The sequence below is a fragment of the Schistocerca americana genome, chromosome 5, assembly GCF_021461395.2.
Source record: "Schistocerca americana isolate TAMUIC-IGC-003095 chromosome 5, iqSchAmer2.1, whole genome shotgun sequence".
NCBI lineage: Eukaryota > Metazoa > Arthropoda > Insecta > Orthoptera > Acrididae > Schistocerca > Schistocerca americana.
Window position 1 is genome coordinate 339,440,678 of NC_060123.1, and position 19,026 is coordinate 339,459,703.

General features: G+C 42.5%; 1 protein-coding gene across 1 annotated transcript in view; it reads right to left on the minus strand.

Moving 5' to 3' along the window:
• Positions 1 to 8,473: 8,473 nt before the first annotated feature.
• Positions 8,474 to 19,026, minus strand: part of LOC124616363 (adenylate kinase isoenzyme 5) — a 459,756-nt gene continuing 449,203 nt past the window's right edge. Inside the window, exon 10 of the mRNA XM_047144672.1 lies at positions 8,474 to 8,983. Within this exon, the coding sequence (XP_047000628.1) occupies positions 8,474 to 8,983 (510 nt within the window). The remainder of the gene's footprint in view (positions 8,984 to 19,026) is intronic.

Sequence of the window (19,026 nt, forward strand, 5' to 3'; positions counted from 1 at the left end):
TCTTCATATCGTTTGACGGCCATGAGAAATGTTTGATACGCCACCACATTAATTCAAGCAAGAAGTGGCCTCCAGAATGAGATTTTCGCTCTGCAGCGGAGTGTGCGCTGATATGAAACTTCCTGGCAGATTAAAATTGAGTGCCGGACCGAGACTCGAACTCGGGACCTTTGCCTTTCGCGGGCAAGTGCTCTACCAACTGAGCTACCCAAGCACGAGTTCGAGTCTCGGTCCGGCACACAGTTTTAATCTGCCAGGAAGTTTCATATCAGCGCACACTCCGCTGCAGAGTGAAAATCTCATTCTGGAAACATCCTCCAGGCTGTGGCTAAGCCACGTCGCCGCAATATCCATACTTTCAGGAGTGCTAGTTCTGCATGGTTCGCAGGTGAGCTTCTGTAAGGTTAGGGAAGTAGGAGACGAGGTATTTGCAGAAGTAAAGCTGTGAGGACTGGACGTGAGTCGTGCTTGGGTAGCTCAGTTGGTAGAGTACTTGCCCGCGAAAGGCAAAGGTCCCGAGTTCGAGTCTCAGTCCGGCACACAGTTTTAATCTGCCAGGAAGTTTTACATCAGTGCACACTCCGCTGCAGAGTGAAAATCTCATTCTGGAAACATCCTCCAGGCTGTGGCTAAGCCATGTCTCCGCAATATCCTTTCTTCCAGGAGTGCTAGTTCTGCAAGGTATGCAGAAGAGCTTCTGTAAAGTTTGAAAGGTTGGAGGCGAGGTACTGGCAGAAGTAAAGCTGTGAGGACAGGGCATGAGTCGTGCTTGGGTAGCTCAGTTGGTAGAGCACTTGCGTGCGAAAGGCAAAGGTCCCGAGTTCGAGTCTGGGTCCGGCACACAGTGTTAATCTGCCAGGAAGTTTCAAAAAGTAGCCTGTTTGGAACCCCATTGCAATAACAGCCAAAAAGAATGACATTATGAACTATTCAAGACTTTGCGACTTCCATAGAGACGACTGCAAAAGTGAACAGTCAAGCTTATTTTTTACCCTCAGTGGATTTCTCACTCCTGTTTTATGTCCAACATGATTAAATATTTCAATTTTTAAACTTCTCAGTATAAGAGGATAATTTGAGTACAGATAAGGAAGTCACGACTGATGCTTTCCAACAAAAATTATACCAGTGCAGAAATCAAATTACTGCTCTTTCTGGGATATCATCCAATTTCCAAAACTCATGGAAACCAGTTTGGAGCAGACATGGCCGACTGTGTTTCAGTAGTTGCAGCACTAAATGAAGAACTTTTAAAGAAGTACCAAGACATCACATGACTAATTGTGGCTTATCTGTCGGGCCGTTCTCGCTTTTGGCTGCTGATGTACACCACCAATACAAGCTTGAGCTGGCACACCTACAGTGTAACATTCAGCTCAAGAATTTGAGTGTTCATTTCCAACATTTACAAGACTTTTACAAAATATTGCAACAAGAAGAATCTTCTTAACTGTAAAATCAAGCTGCTAAAGATATTTCCATGTTTGGTTGAAATATACTTATATACACAGACGTTTAATTACTTAAATGAAGAAGAAGATAAACAAGTGTCACCAAATAGAACTTTTCAAGCTTTCCAGGCGAATCTGTTGCGAACGCACCTCTAGAGGGCGTGGAACAGTTGCTTCGAAGAAGTGTTATGGGGCTTACGCAATATTATACGGTGGCAAATGCGAGAAGTGCTCTGCAAGTCTCATGTTCTGATTTAACAGATTAATCCCCACGACTCCACGTGGCTTTACCATGAACCATGTTCGAAATCTTTTACATATTATAAAATTTATATGTGTATGAACTTGAGAACCTCATAACTCAGTCTTAACTGTTGTACGTTAAGTTTTTCTGTCCTATTTTCATTTCAGGTTATAAAATATCCCCACAATATTCACCTTTCAGAAATAGTCCTGTTCTATTGCAAACGCATCTTCCACTATTTCGTTTGTTGTGGTCTTAGCAGTTACGAAATTTGTTATTATCTATCTACCTGTGTTTGAGAGTAACAGAGATATTCACAAGAACAACACTAGAAGGAAAAATGATCATTATTTAACTTCGGCACAGACAGTGAAGAAATACGCAACTGCAAAAATCGTTGACGGTCTACCCTTGGAAATAAAATGTCTGACCGAGTATAGATTAAAGTTTCTTCTCCTCAAAAATATGGTTATTTTAGAGTGAAACACCTATAAACTGCCAGCATGCAGCAATACAAAGATTTTTCAACGTCATCGGCAAACCTCAAAGCTTTTATTTTTTCTCCCTGAACTTTAATTCCTACTCCAAATTTTTCTCTTGTTTCAGTGATTGCTTGTTAAATGCACAGACTGAACAATATCGGGAATAAGCTACACCCCTCTTCTACGCTCTTCTCAACCACAGCTCGCCGACCACTCTTCGACTATTACAACTGCTGTCTGGTTTCTGTACAATTTGTAAATAGCCTTTCACTCCCTGTATTTTACCCCTGCTATCCTCAGAATCTCAAAGAATGTATTCCAATCAATATTGTCAAAAGCTTTCTCTAAGTCTACAGATGCTATACACGTAGGTTTGCCTTTCCTTAACCTATCTTCTAAGAGACATTGTAGGGTCAGTATTGCCTCGTGTGTTTCTACATTTCTCCGAAATTCAAAATGATCTTTCCCGAGGTCGACTTCTGTACAATTTTTCCATTCTTCTGTAAAGAATTAGTGTTATTATTTTCTACCATGACTAATTAAACTGATAGTTCCGTAATTTTCACGTGTTAGGACCCGCTTTGTTTGGCACTGGGATTGTTATATTCTTCTTGAAGTCTGAGGGTGTTTCGCCTGTCTCATTCACCTTGCTCACAATGTGGAGGAGTTTTATAATGGCTGGCTCTCCCAAGGCTTCCAGTGGTTCTAACGGAATGTTGTCTGCCCCTGGGGCCTTGTTAATACATTGATTGTATTTGCAATGTTACTAGTTTCTGTTTTATTCGTACTTCATTTTTAATGTTTTTCCTTGCGTTTGTGTGTTTATGCGACGAAGCAGTGATGCTGAGATTGGCCGACAAGATCTTCTATCCTGTGTTCGAACTCTGCTGTGGTTGGCTAATAAGACTACGACTCCTCTGCTCTGATTGTCTGACGAAAGCCAATCACCCAACGCAATCTCGATTTCAATGCTTGCGAAACTAAAATGCTGTTTTTGGTGGATATCGTATTTGCCCTTGCATATTACAAAAGTATGCAGTTTAAAGGACACATCGCATTAAAAATATTCACAAAACGTGTCGTTTAAGGTATGACATGTTGTAGCAAAGTGGCAGGGTGTGCGATACCGTTGCGAATAAAATTTTCAGAAAATACTTGTGCTTCTGTTACTTTCACATGAGCTTCAGTGTGCCTATGTTACGAAAATAATAATTCAGTGCCAGGCTTTCTCGAGCGTATTTGCACCCTTGGTGATATTTGTTTTGTGCCACGGTCAAAGGCATATTTCTCTGCCAAAAGTTTTCTTCTTCCAACGGTGAAGACATCATCAGAAGCGACTCATATTCGAAAGCAGTTAACACACTCAAACAAGCTCAGCAAGCCGAATGTATTCACGCAGTGACTGGTTCGTGACGTCATCAGGCCTGTGCCACAGATCTAGCAGTCGCACCGACGTGTCTTACGGAGCTTGTTTGTACTTGCTGAGTCTGAATAGCCTCTAATGATGTTCCAACGTTGTAAAATGAAACGCTACGCAGAGAAATATACCTTGGACAACGGCCTACTGCCTATAAAACAAAAATCTTTGAAGATTTCCTTGCTGGTGAGTAAAGGTGTGAGAACTGCCGCACTCCGTTCTAGAGCAGATGCAGTAATATATAATAAGCTGAGCAGCGATAGCACGTCGCCCACTGTGGTCTGTCGTGTACGAGACCGAGTGTAACATGAAAACATTGAGTCAATATAGCAGACAGTGATTCTGTTGGGTGTTTTACATCATGTCAACAAAGTACACACAGGGCAGTTAGTCTTCTGCGCTCGTCGATGATACAAAATCAATCGTTCTGCAATAAATAACGTTGTTTTGGTGTATTTTGCTGTTTCTGTTGCCGTTTGCCGATTAATTATTATTTTCTGATGCATGGAGGCAGATGACCAAAAACGAAAATAATAGTATGCTAAGGGGTGGTAGATCATGTGTTGAAGTGAGGTAGGTAGTGAATTCTTATTTGAAGACTTCTTCAAATAGTGCATGGTGTTTGATTAATCACTGTGATGAAAACCGAGGCATTTGATTTCTTTCGATCTATAGAGACAGTCACGTCAACCTCCAAAGAAAAATAACTGTGCCATAAACAGAACATTTCTAATTTCTTTTATAACTGGGTAGCAGAGACACTGATTGCTCTCTTTCACAAAGTATAATATACAATATTTTTCTTAATATGTTTCTATTTCACCTATATTTATGTGTATGACTTCTACAGTTGATTTTTGTTTATGTTTTTGGATTTTGAAGGTTTAATTGATGTGATTCAGTCCTGTATTGTAATTTTGAGGGACGGTGTATTTATTCCTTACTTGCAACAGTTTAATCATACTTTAGGCAGATAATGTTCCTAATGTTTGTTAGCCACATACAAACAAATTTCGATTTGTTACTCTGACAGTTGATTTTCTGCTGATCAGATGGTTAGTATAGTTTGTATAAGACAGAGGTAGAGGTAGCTTTGTTTATTTTGTTTCATATGTAGGAATTGAAATCCACGGAGAAGAAATAAAAACTATGAGGTTCGCCGATGACATTGTAATTCTGTCAGAGACAGGAAAGGACTTGGAAGAGCAGTTGAACGGAATGGACAGTGTCTTGAAAGGAGGGTATAAGATGAACATCAACAAAAGCAAAACGAGGATGATGGAATGTAGTCTAATTAAGTAGGGTGATGCTGAGGGAATTAGATTAGGAAATGAGACACTTAAAGTAGTAAAGGAGTTTTGCTATTTGGGGAGCAAAATAACTGATGATGGTCGAAGCAGAGAGGATATAAAATGTAGACTGGCAATGGCAAGGAAAGCGTTTCTGAAGAAGAGAAATTTGTTAACATCGAGTGTAGATTTAAGTGTCAGGAAGTCGTTCCTGAAAGTATTTGTATGGAGTGTAGCCATGTATGGAAGTGAAACGTGGACGATAAATAGTTTGGACAAGAAGAGAATAGAAGCTTTCGAAATGTGGTGCTACAGAAGAATGCTGAAGATTAGATGGGTAGATCACATAACTAATGAGGTGGTATTGAATAGAATTGGGGAGAAGAGGAGCTTGTGGCACAACTTGACTAGAAGAAGGGATCGGTTGGTAGGACATGTTCTGAGGCATCGAGGGATCACCAATTTAGTATTGGAGGGCAGCGTGGAGGGTAAAAATCGTAGAGGGAGACCAAGAGATGAATACACTAAGCAGATTCAGAAGGATGTTGGCTGCAGTAGGTACTGGGAGATGAAGAAGCTTGCACAGGATAGAGTAGCATGGAGAGCTGCATCAAACGAGTCTCAGGACTGAAGACCACAACAGCAACATTTGGTTCTCCTCTTACTTTGTATTTCCATGTCACAAATAAAGCAACGTGAGGTTTTTCTTTTACCAGGGATGAACAACGCAATCGCTACATATTGCAATTTATCGCAGAAATATTGACAACCAGCTTACAATAACAATTTTCAACCGCTCACAATTTCTGCCGTAGCTAAGTAACATGAGTAACATTATAGTGTGTCTATTATTGTGTGGTAGAGATCCTATGTTCGTACGTTACGATCAGTGAAGCTGTCTGACATACAGGTGGGAGCATTCTTAAGTTTGTTTCTAAGCACTCAAATACACATGGTCAGAAAACTACATATTAAGGTAACATATACAAACGAAGCTGGTGTAATGAGTTTCACGTTGCCAGCGCAAGAAAGAAGGAAGAAGTAAAATGGAAACCAAACTGTTATTTGATTTTTATTGTAACACTTTACATCTATGTTGCAAAATAGAGGAAACATTGCTTTTATTTTGTCCGATATTTGTACAAATTATAAAATTTTAATGTAATAACTATTATAAAACCACTCATTCTGCTGTACCCCTGTCACGTATATTTCCTGTGACCCCATTGTACAGCACACTAACATATTTTTCTTTAATTAAAATACACATTTAAATTTTTACAACCGTGCTTCAAGCTGAAGTTTTAGGGATATATCTCAGATCTAGCAGCCTATAACACGTCATTCAATACCTAATTTTAAAACTTCATTACAGGTTCTTGGGATGGTCGCTGGATTCTGTGATAATATTGCTGAATATCATTCCCAGACAGCATAGTGTACCGTCTCAAAGCTTCACACTGAAAAGTCAAGTGTGCCAGTTTTCCAGCTTCAGACCGTTAGACATGGGAATAAAGATGCATTTTGTGCGTTGTGCTCGGAAGTAACGAGATCTCGCCTGGGATCATCGATGAATGACTTGAGAGCGGCGCACGCTCTAGGTTTCGCGGGAGGTCGTTCTTGAGCAGACGGAGGGAAGGACATATTTTGATCTGTGTCGCCAACTACTTTTCAATGTGAGCACACAGACGTGTAGGACTTAAGCCAATGAAATACGAACACATTTGTAAATATCTGAGAAAGTGAACACACAGAAAAAAGTTATTACTTATTTGTAATGAGAAAAAGAAATACATAAACTTCACTACTGTCCAACCGCAGACACGAGTCAAATATAGCGTATATTTCCCCTGAAATTAAAGTTAACGCTCAAGACGATCTCACGTGCTAACACTCTTTCAATATCTTTTTCAGCACCAGCAGTAATACATTTGTATTACTATTAGAACTCTTTCAGTCTCTCATTCAGCACCATCATCATTTTATTTGTCCTTTAATGAAAGCTACAGCTGTCCGATCCACTTAAGTATCGCATGGCTTATATAACTATTACACAAAAACGTAAGCAAAATACATCACTGACAGTATCAGTTCACATTCCCTGCTCTCTGGTAAGGACTCGCAGAGGCTCGTCAATGAGTATATCCATTTGATTTTGATTTGTTGTTTCTTTATGGCCGTTAGGTTCACTTGAAAGTAGTATTCTACGTGCACAGAAACAATTTGTCGTTGTAGATCTTGAATCAAGCAGTCCTATTTCGATTAATTTCTAGCAAGTTTCAGGTCATGCTTTCGCGTTGTGACGAGTTTCATATCGGATTTATAATTTATTTGCAAAATTTTGACTTGATAAGAACTATTTTTCCGTTCACTGACACTATTGAGGTAGAGACTTCATGTTACTGAAGGCACTTGAAAACCTGGGTTATCAGTTATCAATGGCTGCATCTCACTCAAAATTAATAATGTTGCAGATGTGTGTCTTAAAATTCAATACAAATTCCCTTCTCTGTGCAGAGACAACATAACTCATTGAATTTGTACAATAAATACAGAAAATCGCAACGACGAGAATCATTGTTATTTCCACAACGATTTCACAAACTTTCAAGGCTGAAGTTACCCCTTGAATTAATATTTTAATCATTGTTGAACGCTAAGCCCTTAGGAATAGTCGGAAACAAATATTGTAGAAAAAATGTAGTAAAGCTACGACGAGATACCTGGATTAAGCAGAAGTATTGATCCATTCGTATTGTGCGCTTTATTTTGGAGACAACCGATACGAATATTCATTTTAGTAGCCCGTTACTTAAGTAACAGATTATTGTTATTCTTGCTTTATCACTTCACTATAAAGAACTTTTACTGTATCAAATATGAAATATTTATCAGCCCGATCACACTGTATAGGGTCTGGTGATTCCATTTGGATTTTGGCTAATAAAGTGATGTCTAACGTGCTTCTATGCATTTGTTTCTGGATGCTATCTGTGGAGACTCAGGGGCTCTAGTGCTTGAACTAGAGTTAGTTCACCTTACGGCTTTCCGAATGTCAATGGTCAGAAGATGTGACTTGTGATGTTGCCACTCTTGTTAAACGCTCTTGTAAAGTGAACAGTCCACCCAAAGTCAATCAATTACTGTCATAATTCTCGAAATGTGTGGACGTATTACGTAGCTACCACGAGAGAGCCTAGGAAAAGCTGTACTTCAGACATAAACTGCATGTGAAACATTGAGCTTATTCGTCAGAATTTGAAGAGAACTGCCTCTTCTAGTGAGTCCAGTCCCAAAACTATCGTGTGGCGCCAGCGGAGTTCACATCCATAGTCTTAAACTTACAAATGATCCAACGAATGCTGAGTATCACATTTTATGCCCTGCACAATAGTCCAAATAACATTAATCACAGATAAAACTCACGCTTCCCCTGTCTTGAAAGATCAATGTACCAGATTCGATGTTAGTTCTGATGCCACGAATGGTACTTCTAAGGGATCTGGCGACAGCATTATCTTGTGAGGGTGAACAGCATTGGAGGTTCTCTGGGAACCAGAAGCTGCTCATCCACTACTGCGCAGCGTGTTTCACAAGTGTACATCTCCATTGTAGTTCTCCACGTGGGCATACATGTCGCGGATGGTGTCCCTGGAGGGTCGGACGACCCCGTTGGCGTGCGGCTGGTAGTGGGGCTGGTGCGGCAGCTGGGTCTGCTGGAGCTGCTGCTGCTGCTGCTGCTGCTGCTGCTGCTGGACGATGCGGCTGACGGAGTTGATCTCGGGCTGCGCCTCCAGGTCCGTGAGCAGGGTCTGCTGCTGCGGCTGCAGCTGCGGCACGATCATGCCGCCGGTGCGGCGCAGCGCCTCCACCTTGGCCATCAGCAGGCTGTGGAACTCCTGCTGCACCGGCGGCGTGTCCGTGTCGCCGTCCACGATGGCCAGCCGGCCCTCCGAGTCCAGCGTCTTGAGCACGGGCAGCGTGTGCTCCCGGAACAGCTCGAGGCGGCGCCGGAAGGCCGCCACGCTATCGTCCAGCCGGCCGCGGCCCAGCTGCAGCTTTGAGCAGTCCAGCAGCACCAGCTCAGGTTGCTGGTTGAACTAGAAGCAAGAATTCTTCTATTGATAACTGGTACATAACATTTTAAAACAGTACACTGTTTAATGCCTAGAACCTGAGCACGCCTCTAGCATCGATACACGACTTAAATTCGCCATGTGTACTGTTCTTCAGATTCCAACTGCCTTTCTTCTCAAAAACCTTACTCTGCACATTAAACATTGCAGAGCGATATGAAGTGGGACAAGCTTGTAATGGCAGTTGTGGGGAAGGCGGATAGTCGTCTTCGGTTCATTGGTAGAATTTTGGGAAGATGTGGTTCATTTGTAAAGGAGACCGCTTATAAAACACTAATACGACCTATTCTTGAGTACTGCTCGAGCGTTTGCGATCCCTATCAGGTCGCATTGAGGGAGGACATAGAACCAGTTCAGAGGCGGGCTGCTAGATTTGTTACTGGTAGGTTGGATCATCACGCGAGTGTTACGGAAATGCTTGAGGAACTTGGGTGGGAGTCTCTGAAGGAAAGGAGGCATTCTTTTCGTGAATCGCTACTGAGGAAATTTAGAGAACCAGCATTTGAGGTTGACTGCAGTACAGTTTTACTTCCGCTTATATTTCGCGGAAAGACCACAAAGATAAGATAAGAGAGATTAGGGTTCGTACAAGGGCATATAGGCAGTCATTTTTCCCTCGTTCTGTTTGGGAGTGGAACAGCGAGAGAAGATGCTAGTTGTGGTACGAGGTACCCTCCGCCACGCACCGTATGGTGGGTGGCGGAGTATATAAGTAGATGTAGATGTAAATATCCTCAGGAGCCCGTGCCCTCCACTTCTCCCATTCCCTCTGTAACCAGATCCCTCCACATCCCAAACCATCCATACCATGTTCTCTCTGCAACCCAGAGCGTCCACACACTGTCTTCACATGTCATAATTCCTTCCACACTACCCATTCTTTCCACACCCTGTTATTCCTTCCAGATCCACACCCCACTCTTCCTTCCACACCACTACCCCAGTACTCATTCCACACTCCACTATTCGTTCCACACCATTATTAGCCCTCACCACACTATGCCTTTCACACCCCACATTATTTCTTCCATATCTCATTACTCATTCCAAAGTACCCATTTCCTACACATCCCATCACAGGGTGGTCCATTGATAGTGGCCGGGCCAAATATCCCACGAAATAAGCATCAAACGAAAAAACTACAAAGAACGAAACTTGTCTAGCTTGAAGGGGGAAACCAGATGGCGCTATGGTCGGCCCGCTAGAGGCGCTGCCATAGGTCAAACGGATATCAACTGCGTTTTTTGAAATAGGAACCCCCATTTTTATTACATATTCGTGTAGTACGTAAAGGAATATGAATGTTTTAGTTGGACCACTTTTTGCGCTTTGTGATAGATGGCGCTGTAATAGTCACAAACGTTTAAGTACGTAGTATCGCGTAACATTCCGCCAGTGCGGACGGTATTTGCTTCGTGATACATTACCAGTGTTAAAATGGACCGTTTATCAATTGCGGAAAAGGTCGATATCCTGTTGATGTATGGCTATTGTGATCGAAATGCCCAACGGGCGTGTGCTATGAATGCTGCTCGGTAACCTCGACGACATCATCCAAGTGTCCGGACCGTTCGCCGGACAGTTACGTTATTTAAGGAAACAGGAAGTGTTCAGCCACATGTGAAACGACAACCACGACCTGTAACAAATGATGATGCCCAAGTAGGCGGTTTAGCTGCTGTTGCGGCTAATCCGCACATCAGTAGCAGAAAAACTGCGCGAGATCGGGAATCTCAATAACGTCGGTGTTGAGAATGCTTCATCAACATCGATTGCAATCGTACCATATTTCTGGCCACCAGGAATTGCATGGCGACGACTTTGAACGTCGTGTACAGTTCTGACATTGGGCACAAGAGAAATTACGGGACGATGACAAATTTTTTGCACGCGTTCTATTTAGCAACGATGCGTCATTCACCAACAGCGGTAACGTGAACGGGCATAATATGCACTGTTGGTCAGCGGGAAATCCACGATGGCTGCGACAAGTGGAACATCAGCGACCTTGGCGGGTTAATGTACGGTGGGGCTTTGTGGGAGGAAAGATAATTGGCCCCCATTTTATCGATGGCAATCTAAATGGTGCAATGTAAGCTGATTTCCTACGTAATGTTCTACCGATGTTACTACAAGATGTTTCACTGCATGACTGAATGGCGATGTACTTCCAACATGATGGATGTCCGGCACACAGTTCGCGTGCGGTTGAATCGGTATTGAATTGCGGAAAAGGCAATTCGTGACAGGTGGATTGGTCGTCGAAGCACCATATCATGGCCCGCACGTTCACCGAATCTGACGTTCCCGGATTTCTTTCTGTGGGGAAAGCTGAAAGATATTTGCTATTGTGATCCACCGACAACGCCTGACAACATGCGTCAGCGCATTGTCAATGCATGTGCGAACATAACGGAAGGACTACTCGCTGTTGAGAGAAATGTCGTTACACGTATTGCCAAATACATTGAGGTTGACGGTCATCATTTTGAGTATTTATTGCATTAATGTGGTATTTACAGGTAATCACGCTGTAACAGCATGCGTTCTCAGAAATGATAAGTTCACAAAGGTACATGTGTCACATTGGAACAACCTAAATAAAATGTTCAAACGGACCTACGTTCTGTATTTTAATTTAAAAAACCTACCTGTTACCAACTTTTCGTCTAAAATTGGTAGCCATATATTTGTGACTATTACAGCGCCATCTATCACAAAGCGAAAAAAGTAGTCCAACTAAAACATTCATATTTTTTACGTACTACACGAATATGTAATAAAAAATGGAGGTTCCTATTTTTAAAAAAGCACTTGATATCCGTTTGATCTATGGCAGCACTCTCTAGCGGGCCAACCCTAGCGCCATCTGGTTTCCCCCTTCAAGCTAGACAAGTCTTGTTCTTTGCAGTTTTTTTCGTTTGACGCTTATTTCGTGAGATATTTGGCCCGGTCACGATCAATGGACCACCCTGTGTATTCACACCAAACTCTTCCCTCCACACCTCACTATTCCCCCTATACTCCATTAACCATTACATACCTTACTGTTCCTTCCACATCCCATTATTCTTTCAACTCCCCGCTATTCCTTCCGCAACCCACAGTCAACTCTTCACCTCGCTACTCCTTCCACACTTCATTATTTCTTCCACAGCACATTCTTCCCTCCAGAAACCAATATTCCTTCTGTAACCCACTATTACTTGCGAGTTTCACTACTACTTTCCCTCCCCACAATTACTCTGCATTACTCGTATCACACACCATTATCCTGAGCACACTTTTCGTTCATCACTCACATCTTTTTCCAAATTCTGTACGACTCAAGTTTCACATCTTATAATCTCCGTTCGCTTCTAACACCATTCTTGCAACTTGCTAAGCTCCTCTTGTCTCTAACTGTGAGCTCTGTGGATAGTAATTATGACACGTTTTGTACTTACACTGTATTACTGAAAGACAAGAAACCTGTAGCATACTAAGCCGAATATTTTCTTTGGAAGTTGAACTTCTTTCTACGCTTTCATGTGCAAGAGATATCAAGTTCAGACTGTTAGTGAACTGATAATTTGGACTTTTTCTAGTCTAGTTTCAATAAAATGGAACTTGGGAAAGTTAATTAAATGTATCTTATTCTTAGAGAACGTATCTAATTCCCACCACACATCTCTCGTCTGAGCGACAACACGTCAGACGCTAGATGCACATCTGAAAAACGTGCTCAGGAGCACGTTCTGAGGAGCAATGGGAACTCAACCAATAACATAAGTAGTATCACAGATACAAACGCCCGGCAAAGTGACGCATCGAGAAAAGAAATGTCGGGTACGGCCTTTCTGCCATACATTCCCAGAGCGACGACGGAACCGGTCGTATATTGCGCAAACACGGCGTAAAGACTATTTATAAACAGACAAAGAAGATCAAAGAGTATCTCAGATCGGCAAAGGAGTAAAGGGATCCACTTGCACGTCAGGAGTACACAGCATACCATGTACATACGGAAAAGTGTATTTTGGAATGGCTAGACGATCGATCAACACCAGAATCACCGAAAATAAACGGCAGGTAGAGAAATTGGCCATGGTGAAGCACACGCTGTTTGAGACCGACCACATAGTAAAATCTGCCTGCACCGAAGTGCTTGCTGTAGAGAAAAAGCATCACTCCCACTTGTTCAGAGAAGCTAGAGGAATACACAAACATGACAACAGCTTCAACAAGGAAGAAGGAAACATGAAGGTGAACGGATCCCGTATTTCCGTGCTACAGCGAACGACCGATGCAGGTAGCAGGGGTAGAACCGCAGCGAAAAGACCACGGAAAAGCCTTTGGACGTTGGCGCGCCAGCTACAAGTAATCTGCGGCCACGAGATCGACTGTGGTCTACCATCAGCAGTGGAGGGTGAATCTTTGACATTGCCAGCCACTCGTGCCGGCGAGACGTCAGAAGAATCAAGAAAAAAACGTCGGCCGAAGAACGCGAAACAGAAGGTAATAGGTAGTTTGTCAACAGATGGCTATGAAAGCTTTAACAATTTTAAACATTGTAATTGCCTAATTTAAAAATTAAGTGTGAACAGAAGGAAATGTTGGGGAGCTGGGGAGGGGCTGAAAATGTTAGTGGGAGACCAAGGCTTGACTACTGTAAGCTATAGTTGTGCAGAGTCGAAAAGGTTTAATTGTACAGGATAATGTCGAGAGCTGCCTCAAGGCAGTCCCTGGACTGAAGACCACAACGAAAATACCACACCATGAAATATTTCTCATAATAAGTGAAACTTTCAATTATTTAAAATAATACATGTTTGTGTCTAGACTGTACTACATTGTAGTACTACATTGGCCTCGGTTCCACTGATAATATGTTGGAAGTATAGAATTATCTAACTTGAGTAGTCGAAAATATATTTAATACGAATGGAAAAATTCCGGTACTATGACTATAACCTCAAACATTAAACTCAAAGTTAAACTGTAGGTTTTCCAGACCTAAGCCCCCATCTGCATCCTGGGTGTTAGTACGCACGTTTTATCTCTTGTACAAGTCACCATTAACACGATAAAAGTTGCACTAAAACTGGAAAATTCTCTTTTTAAGTACTGAACCTAAGGAGAACTGTGATTTTTGCGATTTGCTTTGGGAACTAGTGCCAGAAATGAAATAGAGACTTCTTATTATTCTTAGCTGCTTAATGTGATGATATACGCCCTTCACAAAATATAATCATATAAAATTGAAGATAATAAACAATAACTGTTGTGGTACAAACGAAGCGATATAATCAAACATAGCATGAAATGTCGTGTTGGTAAGAAGATAATAAACGACGTGAGAAGCAACAGATCCTCTGTTTGATTATTTCTTACTCTTCGGCATAGAAGACGTTGTCTCCAAAGCAGCAGCCAATAATTATTATCTAGCGTATATTTGTAGTTTTTTGATAAGTATGTGCCACTGGTTTTGCTCTGAGATAGTATTACCTTTGGCTTGTGGAAATAAACTGCTCATCTGGAGCATTTATTGGTTGGGCAATATTTCTCTAAAAACTGGCATTAGCTTGCAATGGACTAAGTAACATGTTTACATATTCCTGTTGATGTCCCGACCTCCAAATTCATTAGGTAGTAAGTAACGCTGCACAGGAAAACTGGGCTACTATCGAGATCCAGCTTACAACTCCTAAATTACTTCCTCCAAATCTAGAGACATCAGCGGCTGGTCCCGGCGGAGATTCGAGTCCTCCCTCGGGTATGGGCGTGTGTGTTTGACCTTAGGATAGTTTAGGTTAAGTAGTGTGTAAGCTTAGGGACTGATGACCTTAGCAGTTAAGTCCCATAAGATTTCACACACATTTGAACATTTTTTAGAGACATGAACCAGACCGGCACTTGACGTCAGGAAGTATGTTTGTCTCATGCCACATACCATGAGCTGTTTGCATTCGTGTCATAGTAAACGGTATCGGTCTTGCGTGCCTAAATTTACCTTAAGTATACTCATTACTTCAATAATTTTGTCACACGTTAGCACAAAATGGCGCAAAGTTTACAGAGTAAAAATATCTTTGTTGCTGATGCTGTGATGTATGGAAACGTATCACCGTTGAGTGAATTTAGATGGATACAAGATGACTACGACGAAATTTCTAGTTCCAGTGATGAATGGCAGCTGGCACTAAATGTGGAAAAGTCTAAGTTAATGCAGATGAGTAGGAAAAACCAATTCATATGTTCAAATACAGTATTAGTAGTGTTCTGCTTCACACAGCCACGTCGATTAAATATCCAGGCGTATGGTTGCAAAACAGTATGAACTGGAATGCTCATGTCAGTACTGTAGTAGGGAAGGTGAATGGTCGACTCTGGTTCACTGGAGGAATTTTAGGAAAGTGTGATTCATCTGCAAATGAGACCGAATATGGAACACTAGTGTGACCCACTTTTGAGTGCTGTTCGAGCTTTTGGGATCCGCACCAGATCGGATCAAAGGAAGACATCGAAGTAATTCAGAGGGGGCGGGGGGGGGGGGGGGGTTGATACATTTGTAACCGGTAGGTTCTATCAGCAGGCAAGTGTTACAGAGATTCTTCGAGAACTCAGATGGGAGTCTCTGGAGGGAAGGCGACATTCTTTTAGAGGAGCACTCCTGAGAACATTTAGAGAACTGGCATTTGAGGCTGACTGCAGAACGGATCGATTTCCACCAATGTACATTTCGCGAAAGGACCATGAAGGTAAGATAGGAGTACGGAGGCATATAGGCGGCGGTTTTTCCCTCGCTCTATTTGCGAATGGAGCAGAAAGAGTGGTAGTGGTACAGTGTACATTCCGCCACGTACCATGTGGTGGATTGTGGTGTATGTATGTAGATTTACACACATCACAAATGTTTTGCATCACCCCGGTCCCCAGAACTCCTGAAGGTAGATGTTGACTTTGGATATTTTATCGCAGACACAGTCCCTTTGACTTTTCAGAGATGTCACTAAACTCGTCCAAAGATATAAACAACCATTCATGAGCAGCTCCGATCAGTTCATGTTATTCCACCAGGAAGAAGGTACACGGCTCGTGTTGTCTATAGTTCAACCATCCATGGATGGTCAAAACCGCCGTTCGACCGTGCCCGCGTTGTTACTTTGTGCCAGGAAGGGCTCTCAACAAGGACAGTGTCCAGGCGTCTCGGATGAAACCAAAGCGATATTGTTCGGACATGGAGGAGATACAGAGAGACAGGAACTGTCAATGACATGCCTCACTCAGGCCGCCCAAGCGCTACTACTGCAGTGGATGACCGCTACCTACGGATTATGACTCGGAGGAATCCTGACTGCAACCCCACCATGTTGAATAATGCTTTTCGTGCAGCCAAAGGACGTCGTATTACGACTCAAACTATGCGCAATAGGCTGCATGATGTGCAACTTCACTCCCGAGCCGGCCGGAGTGGCCGAGCGGTTCTAGGTGCTAGAGCCTGGAACCGCGCGACCGCTACGGTAGCAGTTTCGAATCCTGCGTCGGACATGGATGTGTTTGATGTCCTTAGGTTAGTTAGGTTTAAGTAGTTCTAAGTTCTAGGGGACTGATGACCTGAGAAGTCCCATAGTGCTCAGAGCCTTTTGAACCATTTCACTCCCGACATCCATCGCGAGGTTCATCTTTGCAACCACGAAACCATGCAGCGCGGTACAGATTGGCCCAACAATTTGCCGAATGGACAGCTCAGGATAGGAATCACGTTGTCTTTACCGATAAGTATCGCATATGCCTCCAACCAGACACTCGTCGGAGACGTGTTTGGAGGCAACCCGCTCAGGCTGAACGCCTTAGACACACTATCCAGCGAGTGCAGTAAGGTGGAGGTTCCCTGCTGTTTAGGGGTGGCATCATACGGGGCCGACGTACGCCGCTGGTGGTCGTGGAAGGCGCCGTAATGGCTGTACGATACGTGAATGCCATCCTCCGACCGATAGTGCAACCTTATCGGCAGTATATTGGCGAGGCATTCGTCTTCATGGACGACAGTTCGCGTCCCCAACGTGCACATCTTGTGAATGATTTCCTTCAGATAACGACATCGCTCAACTAGAGTGGCCAGATTGTTCACCAGAAATGAACCCCATCGAACATCCCTGGGATAGATTGAAAAGGGCTGTTTATGGACGACGTGACCCGTCAACCACTCTGAGGGATCTACGCCAAATCGCCGTTGACGAGTGGGACAATCTGGACCACTAGTGCCTTGACGAACTTTTGGATAATATGTCATGACAAATACAGGCATACATCAATGTAAGAGGCCGTGCTACTGGGTATTAAAGGTACCGGTGTGTACAGCAATCTGGACCAACACTTCTGAAGGTCTCGCTATATGGTGGTACAACATGGAATGTGTGGTTTTCATGAGCAATAAAAAGGGCGGAAATGATGTTTATGTTGATCTCTATTCTATTTTCCTGTACAGGTTCCGGAACTGTCGGAACCGAGGTGATGCAAAACTTTTTTTGATGTGTATAGATGCATAGCAATACACTACCGAGCTCAGAAGCTCGGTAGTGTGATGTACGAGTAGTTACGGAAACTATCTTCATGAATGAGAAAACACTGGGAGCAATTTGCAACAACTAACGACTTATTGTGTCAAAAGTACGCTGCTGAAACCTGGAAAATCATATGGAACTGGACAAGGAAGAAACTTGCGCTCATGAATCAAGCACCACCACACACGATTGAAATCTTGCACATTTAAAAATGAGCTGAGGGCATATCCCTAGACAAAGCATAGCAACTGCATGTGGTTTGTCAGGCATATTATACGAGGTGATTTAGCTGCCCCTATCAATGTCGTTTTACCTGCCCCGTAATATTATATTTAGCCTTCAAAAACCACGCGAGAGATTTTCATATGCTCGCTCTCTCTACCTGCAAACTATTAGTCATTCAGAAATTAATGAAAAGGACCTTTTTGTAAGAAATTTAATTTACTTAGTAAAATTTGCGTTAGAAGCCGTATTTTTGGAGTTATTCAAGAAAAACATACTAAAGTGGCATTCAAAGGCACTCTCACTCCCACACTTAGATCCTACAGATCAGGTTTTCTGTTACGTTCTTCGTGGCACTACCTTTTATAACTGAGTCAGTATTAGCGACTGCAGGAATTAGTTCCCACATTCGACCTTTTATGGTCTTTATTGACTGATCTTGTTACTCTACCGACTTAGTCGAGCACTTAAAAATTGTAAAACTGACGTTTGTGTAAATTTTACCTAATAATTTTGTGAATTTTATCAGCATAAAATAAACACTTACATCGTTGTATTCGTCAGGCCTTCTTATTACGAAACTACTGTTCTTGTAAGGAAAACCTCGGATCGGATTGTTAATGTAATTCGTTTTAGCCTAACATTTACAAAAATTGTTTTTTGTTCATTACCCTCACGGGCACGTTTCAACTAATAGTGTTAGCTAAATAGGTGACTGAGCTGGTGGCGCAATAGCCCAATCAATAGACACCAAAAAGGTCCAATACTGGGAATATATCGTGTAGTCGAAAATATTTATACAGTGGTAGGAGGGAGTGGCCGAACAAAACACTAGAAATCCTGACAGCTGATGGATGAGTTTGGGGTGGAAGGACGTTTGAATGTCACGCGTTTCTCTCGAATGACTCTAAAATAGTGGCCTCCAGTGAAAAGGTATGTATCCCAGTGAAAAATTTAAATTTACTACGAAAAGGTAGTGTTCACTTTTTCTGTAGGACTAATAGTCTGCCCGTAACGAGTGAGAGAGGATGAAAATCTCGTACGTGGTTTTCAAAAGCCAGATATAACATTGATGGCTACATGAAATGACATCGGTAGGGGCAGCTGAACCACCCTGTATGTTTTTTACTCGCTGCTGCCAACCCACACATCCAAAGTCTTTTGATACATCTCTTGATAAAACACTGCAAAATCATCAATCAACTCTGCTACAAACATCGAAAGACCTTGCAGAATTA